Below are 11,682 nucleotides of genomic sequence, written 5' to 3' on the forward strand. Positions count from 1 at the left end.
GGGGGCGCGGTAATCCCCAGTGCACAATAAGGGGGGGGGGAGAGGACCCGGCCTCCATTCCTCCCTTACCCTCTCCCTGCGGCGAAGAGGGCTCCAGGCTTCGGCCGTCTACATCTCCTCAACCTCTGGGACCGCGCAGTCCCGAGTTCGGGGAAGGAAAGGGGCGGGGGGATTTTCCGCCCTGACCACAACTCCCTTCCCCCAGTCGAGAACTGCCGACAACAACCGCCACAACGGCAGACACACAAAGGCGCCTTCCTCGTACTCCCCGCTCCCGCCTGGGCGGCGGCGCCAACGATGCCAAAGAAGCGACGACCACCGCTCGGTCGCCAGGCGCTCGCTCGCCCTCTTCCCCTCTCTTGCTGGGGAAAAGGGGGAGGGGACCCCTAGGCGCCCTCACCTGGCACAGCTGCTGACAGTACTCCGTGGCCGCGTCCACGGCCGGCACGCGGCTCTCCCGCAGCTGTCGCTCCAGCTCCTGCAGCCGCTCGCCCAGGCGCTGCAGCTCCGCGACGCAGCCGCCTCCGCCGCGACTCAACCTCTCCTGCTCGGCCTCTTCGTCCGCCATCTTCACACCCCGCTCCGTCGCGTACGCACCTGGGTCACGTGATAACACAATGCCACGTTCGGCGGGGTCACGTGCCGGGCGCGCTCGCACGCCGCCGAGCACGTACAAAGGGCCCGGTGGGGTGGATGGGGGAGCGGGGAGATTGGCGCGAGGGAGCCCGAGGGAGGTGAAGGGAAGGGGAAAGGAAGAGGGCGGGGTTGGGGCGGTGCGGAAAACCGCGGTTTACTTACCCCGAGCGGGAAGTGGGCTGCAGCGGCCGAAAGGGGCGGGCCGGTGGAGGCCAGCTCTCGGTCACGTGGGCGCCGCGACCGTAAGGGGGGAAAGTCTCGGGAGGGGCTGCCCTCTCGAATGTCCCGATTCCGGCTTGGCTTTCCCCAGTACCCGAAGTCTTCTACGGACATATGTCCTAGTTTCCCAAGAGGACGGGTGAGAGAAAGCTCTGGATGGGCTGGGGCAATTGCTGCATTTGCGGGTGGCCTGCGGGCAAGCCAGAGGCAGGGGAAAAGGGAGAAGGTAAAACCTACCCATGGACCACCAGCGTGAGAGCCGAAGTGCGACTATGGACTGTCAAAATCGTCTCTGACTTCTTAGCAGGCGGGGGAGGAGGAATCTAGTGCCTACGGTACCAAATCTCGCCCTCCTTGACTCTCCCCTTCGGCCCCAAGAATGTCTCTCCCCTAGAAACGCAAGTCTCTAGGGGGTGGAGGCAACAAAGAAAAATAACAATTGGATCAGAACAGAATGAGGTTGAAATCCTCTGTCTGGAGAACGGAGCGATTTCATGCAAAGCATAGCTTAAAAGATTTCACTCTGTGAAATTGTGGACGTTGTAACCAGATGATTTTTAAATCACGAAACATTTCTAGAATAAGTGATAGCCAACCAATCTGTTTCACTATGATTTAAAGACTTATACACGCTACAGAAATCACCATCACTTAAGACACTCTATAGGAAAGCCTTTGAAAAGAAAATAGGTCAAGAAAAAAACAGCAGTAACTCCATTAAAAATCACAACGGAGGAGGGGAAATTGATGCTAAAATAAAAGAACAAGGTTATCAAGAATGATTATAAATTCAACAGCATTTTTTCCTGACGCTGCAAATAGATATGGCATTCTCAACCATATTTTATTTACAACGTGGAAGGAAAGAATACCTGACCCTTGAACAAAACAGTAGAAGAGGTACTACCGAAAAGTCAAATCCTTGGTCCTGAAGTTCAGAATAATAAAATGAATATTTTGCTAGTAGTAGAAAATTAGACAAGTTGCATATCTTTATTAAAACTGAGTGGTCCTCAGAAATGCAGAAACGATACTGATCAGGCACCTAGTCTTTTCACTATCATTCCAAGTGAAATAAATTTTTCTAGTACAAGAGTTCAAATAAGATGAATCCCTTCTCTGTGCAGCATCCTCTTCCAGAGATTTCTAGTAGCTACAGAAAATTATATAGTATGTTGTTCAGCATAAATGTTTTGTAAAGTATCAGTAGTGGCAACATTTGTTAAATGCCATTATATAAGATGAATGGACACAACTGAACCCCTTATGAAAAACTGTATCAGCTAAAATATTAGTACAATGTATATGTACTCTTACTACATAGTAACAGATAAGTTCCTCAAGTATTTACTTATGGAAGAATCTGGGGAGTACATTCAAAGGCTAAGGACCAGGCATATTTTTAAAGGTATCATTGATAGCTGAAAAAGCAACAATTAAGGAAGCTTAATAGATTTTAATATTTGCAGCTCACTTTCCCAAGTGAAGTATTTTAGACATCCAAAACTAGCTTTCTCCAATTTACATTATTTTAGGATTACAGTGAAAATTTAAAAAGTGAGGAATACGAAATTAGCTAAATGTACCAGTAAATCCAACAATACATATCAAAAGGTTAGCAAGGCATATTTTCAACTTCAAGTATAATGGTTTATACCACACCTAATCTATAAAAAGAAAGAAAAGGGGGAAAAAAAGAAAGGAAAATACATGAAAAGAGAAATATGTCCAAATGCTGATTTTAAAAATATATCTTCAGAATGTAGGGCATTCCTTCCTGCTGCCTAAAACCAAAGAAACTTGATTAGCAAATTGATTCTGAGCCTTATTAAGGTCTTGCAAATGTCCCTCAGCATAGATGGCAAAGTCCTTCACTTTGTTATCTTTGAGGTCTACCTCCCCATTCCTCCATTTAGAGCCTACAGGAAATGTAAGGACTAGGGGTGAGTGGTGTAATTACTTAATCATTATTTACTGAGTATTTATACCCAGGCACTGCTTGGTTTGAAAAAATCAAAGGTGAATAAAAACTATTCCTGCCTTGAAGAAGCTTATACTTGTGATGAAGAGTCACCTGCAAAGGTATTATATACAATATGACAAGTGTTATATTATGAAAAGTCTCACTGAGGTGCTAACTAGAATGTCCATAGAGTCTCAACAGAAGTATAGATTTTTCAATGAAGATTGTTAATACTATCTCTTATCAGGTCTACATTGTTTTGGAGATCCCAGAAATCTCATTCTTATCCATAGAAAAGGTGTATCAACAAGTACAGACTTATTTGTACCTGAGTTCATCTGTTGTTAAATACCAAACTGTCAGTTCATGGGAACCATTACACACACACACACACACACACACACACACACACACACACACTTACTTACTGAGACGTTCCTGGGGGAATTCGGAGACTTGGTCCATCGAGAAACAAGGATAAACCCTAGAGCCGAGAGAATCCACCTCTCTGGGGATCCCAGTGTCTACACAGTGAGTGCCCATACCCATTTTGGACACAAGGCGACTGCTATGGACATGATAAAATCATACGGACTTTCACTCCCAAAAGACTCTATTTCAGAATATATCTGAGAAACAGGAATAGACCCCTACCCCACCCCTTCGATCAGTAAAGCTGGGGAAACCCTTAGGGGACAAATGTGTCTGCGTCCAGGCGGCCTGTGCCTGCCCGTTTCGCGAGTTGCCCGGCCTGCCCTGGCCCGCACCTCGCCGGTGCACATATTTTCCCTAGAATACTTGAAATAGCAGGGCCTAGGGGCAGGAAGGGACCTGGGTTGTTCCAGCTAACAGAGCTAGAGGGCCGCGTCCGGGAGGAGCGCTAGCGGTGTTTGCAGAGAACGAACGGATCGCTAGGGCTGAGACCCGGCAGGTCCTTCCCACCCCGGGCGCAGAGAACCACCGCAGTCAAGCCCCCACCCCGACATGCGGAAAGAGAGCGCGCCGCCCTGGAGTCGCTGTGTCTCCCTTCCCCGCTTTCTCCCGGGGCAAGGGCGGCCAAGAAGGTCCAAAGGACTAGAGCCGGGCTAAGCTGGCTCCGCTCCGCTAACCCTGTATGCGGGTCTCCAGTCGGCCGAGACCATACTGAGCTCCCGGGACCGCGGCCCGCCACGGGGATGCTTGCGTTCTCGGTCCGGGGGCAGCCCCGCCGCCTGCGCGCTAGCAAAACGAAGCATTGACCCCGGCGGCTTTTCCACCAAGCGCTGCAGATCAAGTCCACAGAGCGGTGTGCCTCCTGGCCCCGGAGCAGCGGCCGCCGGGGGACTCCAGCCGAAGAAATGCTGGAGCCTCAACTGGGCACGGCGGGGCGCCGGGCCTCCGGAAACCGACCGAGCAGGGATGCTCCAGTCCGTCCTGAGGAGGCCGCGATGCGGGCGCTGCTGCTTGGTCTCCAGCAAGCTCAACCTGCTCCCTTCCAAAGAGCTGGGCCGCCGGCCCCAGACAGGCCGCCTGCTGGAACTCAGAGGTGAGGGCTGGAGTCTGTCTGGGGTTCGGTCCAATAGAAAGTACCCCCAGACTCTGGGAAGCACCGTGGGTGCCCGCAGACACAAAGAAGGAGCATTGGTTTAAAGCTCTCGTGGCATCAGTTAAACACATATCACACTTTGACAAGGAAGACATTTTTCTTGAGAGGAACAGTGAAGGGAGTCAAATAACATGTTGGAAACATGAGGCAGGTGCTGTTCCGAATACTGAAATGATTCAAAGGCACCGGAACACGGGACCCACATTTAGGGGGATTAATTTTAGTCTTTGCGTTGTCCCAGAAAGAAGATGGACAGATAATTAAATGAGGAGGGATAGTCTTACTGCCTATTTAGATAATTTTTTTCTTTCTACAGGAGAAAAAGCCAGATGTGAATGAGAAAGAGCAACAATTCTTTAAGAAGAATGTATCTAATAGAGCTTCAATTATTCAAATTTAGAAATTAACCAAGGTGAAAATACTCACTAAATAAAGCAAAATAAAACCTTGTAAACATGGAAGTGGTTGATACACTGTTTCTATAGAGAATCCTTGAGTTAGTTCACAGTATCTCTGCAAAGAAGCAGAGAGAAATCTAGAAAGTGCCTCTTTTTTCTTACATTTCTAAGTTTTAATCACTATATCTCATTTACCTCATTGGAGATCGATCAGAAAGTATTAGTTTTGTGGCATGAAGGGGTAGAAAAGTTTTCCCTTGTTCCCTTCTAGGTGCTAGTGATTAAATTGCTGTAAGATTAACAGGAGAAAACAAAGTTTAGGAACACTTCTTGTATACATGGGACAGACCTAGGAAAACTGTAAACCAGGTGATGGTTGTTATGCAGATCTAACGCCTACTCTTTTCTATTGAGTTTCTAGAGCTTGAATCATCCACTTCTTCCAGACACAGTGAAGGAGAGAGACACCTTTACAAATGGAAATTTGTAAATATACTTATAAATATAAGTATCTCTTATAAAAGGGTAACTTCCACTCAGTTCTCAGAGCTTTACCTGTGTCTGCGGTTTCTTAAAAATAAACAGCTTAAGATAATCCACATGCTAAGAAACACATTTGGGTGTAACAAATACTGCTGCTCTCAGTCCCACCTTTGATACTTTAAATAAGAAGTTTCATAGTCAAGTAGTGCAAGTTGCTCCATCTCACTGAAGTTGTCTCTTATCTCTGAAAATTGGTCAGTTCAGTTAAATGCTTGTCTCATTTCAGGAGGCAGTCTAAGTGGGCTCCTAAAGTTAGGCCTATATTGTGCAAGCAATCAGGTAATTAACAAGAATCCATTTATGGGGTGGTGGGGGGGGAGGACAAAGGTTAATAATTGGAGCAAATCATAAATCCATTTCTGAGCCAGTAAACCAGTAAAGATTTCTAAATGTCAGGGTTGAGGCATCTTCAGATAGAGTGAGGGGAGGCAGTGACAATCCGAGAGATTTTCCTGGGTTGCAGTTTGAATGCTTCTGATTATGTCATTAGAGTACCAGTAAACTTTCTGAGAGGACCATATAGCAACAAGCATGAAGAAGGTTGTCTAAATATGAGCTATGGTGCAATTTCTCAGAAATTTATAGCAAGTGTCTAGCTTTCAGTTTGGAGGGCTTCAGGACAAAGGACAGTTTTGGTTCTCAGTGGTTCCAAATCAAAGGATGGGAGAAAATTGGAAACATTACTTTGGAGACTCTAGCCATATGAGGAAACTAAAAGAATTTAGGATCCATCCAGTATACAGGAAATACCAAAACTTCAAAGACAGTTAACATGACCGGAGGTAACAGGACAAAATTCTGGTTTCTACCCAAGTATTATGGTTTCAACTGAGGCATAATGTGACTTTCTACAATCACTATTTTATCTTATTTGGAAATGTTCTAGATAGTCATCATTTATTTTAAATTAGCAAACCAAAGTTTCAACTCACCAAGAGATTTGGGAAACTGTTTTTAAGTACACATACCTTAAAATATAATTATTGCTAAAAAGTTTATAACTCTTATCCCACTTACATCTATCTAAATAATTTGTTCTCAACAATTATGTTTAGAAGAATTTGTTTTTAAGCCATTTAAATTAGACCTCTCCTACAAATTAATTTTAGCAAGAAAAACATCTCACATCTATAACATGTCTATATATGTATAGGCATACATAAACAGACAGACACAAAGAGATCTTAAATATTAAAAAAAATTTTTTTAAACTATGAGATGGGTATAATAAAGCAAAACTCATTGGTTTATAAAAAAGAAATTGGATCCAAACTGCTTCTGGCAGATGGAATAAGCTAAGGTTACCTGCTTAGATGGCTAAAGCTTTTTCTACTAATATTTGTGAAGAATACATTTAAGACTTTTTTATTAGCCCACTTTCTAAGTACCTACACCCCCTCTGTTTTTCTTCTGATAAGAAACTTCTCCCTAAAGTTTGCATTTCAAACAATAGCTCTTGGGTCCCAGAGAAGATGGAGGTAGAAAATCTATATCACAAAGTCACAGAGCGATTATTCAAGTTTTCTCCTAGATGGTGAGAGAGAGAGAAACTGAAGGGACTCCATGAAAAAGAGCCATGTATTTTTTTTTTCTTTGCTCCTTTTCCTGCTTCTATTCTTGCTAGGATTATTCTTACACCCCCACCATAATGTATGTCCTCCTTATAAAGGCCACGGAGTTAAGGATATTTTTTTTTTTTGGAGACTTCTAGCACAATGGATAACACCTAAAGAGTGACCAGGCAAGATTGTCATGTACGTCTTTCTAATTCCAGGCTCCTTGACACCAAGACCCTTGGTTGTAGGGCATAAGTGACTTATGGAGGACACTGAGCATTCATCCTTGCTGCACACCTGCTCCTGGATGCCTAAGAGGACATGTAGACAGGACGACTGTCCTCAATACAAACTCCAGACCCCTAGGAAAAACAAGATGCATACTCCTTTTCCTTTCTGAGTCTTCCAGACTCTCCATCTGTCTTTGCTTTCTCTTCATATATCATCAGTAAACTCTGGCCTTACTTCTTGCTGGCTGAAATTTGATTTCTATCTTTCATATAGCCAAGGCCCCTTCTGATTGGTCCTTGAGGTCCTTGGACCTGGCCTGCCTATAAAATGGGAGTTTTGAGGGTTCCTTTACCTATTATCAGAGGTTTATGTTAATTACTATTTGTTTTGTTTTGTTTAAGTAGGCTCTACACTCAATGTGGGGCTTGAACTAATGACCCTGAGATTGAGAGTCCTGTGCTCTACCAACTGAGCCAGCCAGGCAACCCTACATCAATACTATTTAAAATTTTTCCTTTCTCTTAAGTGCAAGACATTTGTGTTTTCAATTTCCTGATTTTTGACAATACCTACAAGCATTTTAAGATGAATAGGGGTTGGGGATTGGTGAGGATGGTGAGCTTTGAATTGCTTCTAGAACCGCATTCCTGGCTTTGTGGAGATTTGCAAAACAAAGACTGTCGCAAAGACTGTAATTTCCAATTCCTTTAAAGAACTGGATTCTAACTTGAATATCAAGGGATTGACCTACCCATCCAATTAAGTTGTTTTCAATTAGTTTCTTTATATCAGGAAGACTTCCATTACAAATAAAATGGGAATTTAAAATTTTCTATGTTCTAGAACTTCAGGGCTTAATGTATTGTGTCTAAAATGTCTGCATGGGGCACCTGAGTGGCTCAGTTGGCTAAGTGTCTGACTCTTGATTTAGGCTCATGTCATGATCTCACCGTTTGTGAGTTCAATCCCTGCATTGGGGTCTGTGTGGAGCCTGCTTGAGATGCTCTCTCTCTTTCTCTCTCTCTCTCTCCCCCTACCCTGCTCTCACTCTCTCTCTCTCTCAAAATAAATAAACATTTAAAAATAAATTAAAAGTCTGCATAAAGCATTTAACAAAGGCCTTTGGATGCTCTTCTTCTTTCTGAATGTGTAATTCAACCTTTGACCAATTCAGTTTAGAGGGAAAGCCTCTAATATTGCTCCTATCAAGCCCCTATCAGCTTTCAGCTGAACTATTTCCTGGTCATTTGTAGGAGGGCCTGGAAGAGATTCTGGCCATCTGTTTCTTTTTGATGGGGGGAGGTCCCCCCCAGAGGGCCATCTGGCTTGTCTGATGACTATAGTATAATCTTGAGAGGGAAGAACACCCCTTAATAGCCAATATAGGTCCCTGTGAGTGGGCTTGTGAATGACCATTAACTTTCCAACTCCTCTCTAAATTTGATAGAGGCTTCTGAAGGTGGAGGTAAAGGGCTTTATAATTTAGAAGATCTGTTGCTGTCCAGGGGACATGAATTTTTGCAGTGGAGGTCCAGGATACATCCACAGAGAACATTGTGTAGGAAGGCTTGAAGCTGGCATAGTGTGATTACAGAGCCCTGGAAAGTAGGAGGGATTGTAAGAAACAGCAAATTTTCTACTACCAGTGTCAGGTGCTTCTGCTAAATTCACTTCCTGACTTTTAATATTTATGTGAGTAACCTATATACCCTCATGATGAAGTTTTGGGGTAATGGTGGGCTCCATATCCCATGGCCAAGAAAGAATTCTTGAGATCATCTTTGGTGCAAAAAGTTTATTTTATTAACACACAGGGACAGGACCCCATGGGCAGGAAGAACTGCACTGGTTATATACCCTCAGGTTGGGAAGGGTTCAGGATAGAGTAAATCTCTAAGGTATTTTTTTTTAATGAAGCATTTCCTATTTTTAAATTTTTATTTATTTTTGTGTGAAAGAGAGACAGAGTGTGAATGGGGGAAGGATAGAGAGAGGGAGACACAGAGTCTGAAGCAGGCTCCAGAGCCTGATACGGGGCTCAAACCCATGAACCATAAGATCATGACCTGAGCCAAAGTCGGGCGCTTAATTGACTGAGCCACCCAGGTGCCCCTAAGTTATTTTGGAAGCAAAGTTTCCAGGATCTTGAAGGGCTAGGTGTTGCTAGGGAAACATCATTTTTTTTACTGTTTCATAAAACCTCAGTCATGAGCCCCTTCAGATGAATATCAGGGGGCCATAAGCTTGGAGTATGATTGCTAGCATATATCTTGGGGCCGTTGAGATAAAGGAAGCTTCTAAAGGAATTTTTATATGTTAAAGTAGACTTACAGGTTCCCGGGGGGTCAGGATAATGTTAAGCCAAGATTTTCTTCTGCCCCTAGTGAAGTGTCATCCTTGAGGCAGCTGAGCCCCTAGAGGACGGTCACTCTGCTGGTTTCAAGGACTTGTTAGTGGGCTATAGGCAGTAAGGGAATTTGATTTTTCATTTGCCTTAGTTTTCCACATTACCATGGCAAGCACTTAAACCCCTTTCCTTTGTTCTTGGGTAGGCAGGAGTATCTGAGGAGTATCACCCATATTCCACCTGGGCGGGGTGCAGTTAGCCTGTATTTTGCCCTCAGCTTGCCCCACGCTCCCTTATCACTGGGACTAGAAGTCAGGCTAGAGTGCTTCCCATAAATCTTGTAAAGAAAGGTGAGTCAAAAGAGGCAGCTGGGTATTTAAGGGATTTTCTGGGGATGGTGGAGGAGTTTTGGTATCTGGGAATTTGCAGGGGCACTGGGGCTTGATTTTGAGAGGAGGTATAGACCAGGGTCCCAGAGATACAAAAGATCTTTTGGAGGGTCAGGGACAGGGAAGCAGGGATAAAGGGGTATATAAGAGTGGGGAGGGAGACTTTACATTTGATGTGGACTTTAATTTTTGTACTGTTTTTAATTTCTGTTCTTCCATCTTATTAAGGGAGTCTCTGAGGCTAGCAATCATCCTTTGTGTCTGCTTTTCAATTTGGTCTTTCCATAGGTACCAATAAGACAATTGTTTAGGATGAGAGCTCTTTGGGGAAAAAAATTACATATAGAAATTTGTCCAGTTAAAAGCTCCATCGTCTGACCATTTATGAGTAGGAACTTATTGTATTCTCAATAGTGACTCAGTACAACAAGTCTTTTTATGGCTTAACCGTGGACACAAGAGGCGTCCCCAAAGGAGAGGACAAAAGATGCAGCCCTCACAAGATTCAGAAAGTTCACTCCCAGAGGTAGCCTCAGAAAGCAGACTTTATTGGCACAAATAGTAAGATTGGTGTAGTGAAGTGTATCCAGTTTCCCGGGAGAATGTGAGATGCCTCCAGTCACAGACCCACTAATCTGTGACACTGGGCAGGCACTACTGGAAAGAGACTTTCCAGCACTAACAAGACAACAGAGGTTAAGACAACAAAGGTCCCCTGTGGATCAGGACCCCTAATAACCAACTACCCTGAGAACTGTCAGTGTTGCACAAAGAGAATGTTGATGCCAGTTGCAAGTCCAGGTTGTTACCTATACTTATGACCAGCTGGCTATAAACCAGAAGTTCCCATGACTCACTCTCTTTTTGGATCCACAGCCCATTCTGCTGTCTGCCAATGCATCTTACGATTGGCAGTGAGAACATTCTCTCTGGTCACAATGCCAAGCTCCCAAGACACAGAAGAAGACCAAAGGAAAGCCTCATCCAGTTTTTCTTACATGCTCATTAACAACTTTAAACTTTGCATCTCTAAGGAGTCAAACTAATACCTGAGAGGGACTATGTGGTTCCTCACTGCACAGAAATTGTCTTGGGGTTGGTGGGTGACCAAATGTCCATCTAACCTGTTCTGTAACTGGCTTATCCTAACACAGGAGTCCTTAGGTTAGGTGGCAAGCACTGGAACAGTTTTTCAGTGCTCTGTTCGTGTGCACCAGTATAGTGGCTTTGGCTTCCAAGATGTCCTTTAGCAACAACTTTTACCTCATGCACACATGAACCTACAGCCAAGTTTGTCCAAACTTGTCTGGTCTGGTAGAGAACCACGAACTCCCAATCTGAGGCCAGATCAAACAGCAGGTTTAGAGGAATCTCCTGCCTGTGTTCTACCTTGTGCTTTTCCTCTCTATGACAAACAGTGCAACAGACAGAAACGAAGAAAAACATTGACTATCTCTGTGAGGACAAGGATCAATAAAAACTAAGAGTACTCAAAACAAATCTTTACCAGAGTCACCATACCCAAGGAATTAGTTCCACAAATATTTTCTCCTGCTAATCTAAACTTAGAAAAGCAGGGGGGAAAAAAGGACTCTCATCACTTTTGCTTCCACCAGAACCCTCAGGCAGAGATCTGTAGACTGACATGGTAAGAATTCTTACCTTGCCAGGTTTTGTCAGAAATCCCAGAATCTCTTAGCTGCAGCAGCCCTAGGATGAGCAGTCTCCAGCGAGACTGATAGTCCCACATGGACTGTAGGGTTGGAAAAGTTTTCCCTTCTTTCTCTCTAGGTTCCTTGGCTGGCCTAATCATTA

At 44.3% G+C, this 11,682-nt stretch overlaps 1 protein-coding gene and 1 long non-coding RNA gene across 3 annotated transcripts in view; one reads left to right on the forward strand and one right to left on the reverse strand.

The window, feature by feature from the left end:
* Positions 1-606, reverse strand: part of ZNF292 (zinc finger protein 292) — a 94,121-nt gene extending 93,515 nt beyond the window's left edge. For both annotated transcript variants that reach the window (XM_077750362.1, XM_077750361.1), the window contains exon 1: positions 401-606. In XM_077750362.1, the coding sequence (XP_077606488.1) occupies positions 401-568 (168 nt within the window). In that variant the 5' untranslated portion in view covers positions 569-606. The remainder of the gene's footprint in view (positions 1-400) is intronic.
* A 2,796-nt stretch (positions 607-3,402) lies between these two features.
* On the forward strand, positions 3,403-4,864 carry LOC144220161 (uncharacterized). Its single transcript, XR_013331647.1, has 2 exons — positions 3,403-4,343; positions 4,720-4,864. It is a non-coding gene; the product is annotated as an uncharacterized LOC144220161 (long non-coding RNA).
* The last annotated feature ends 6,818 nt before the right edge of the window (positions 4,865-11,682 follow it).

The sequence above is a fragment of the Crocuta crocuta genome, unplaced genomic scaffold (genome assembly GCF_008692635.1).
Source record: "Crocuta crocuta isolate KB4526 unplaced genomic scaffold, BGI_CrCroc_1.0 scaffold9, whole genome shotgun sequence".
NCBI classification, from domain to species: domain Eukaryota; kingdom Metazoa; phylum Chordata; class Mammalia; order Carnivora; family Hyaenidae; genus Crocuta; species Crocuta crocuta.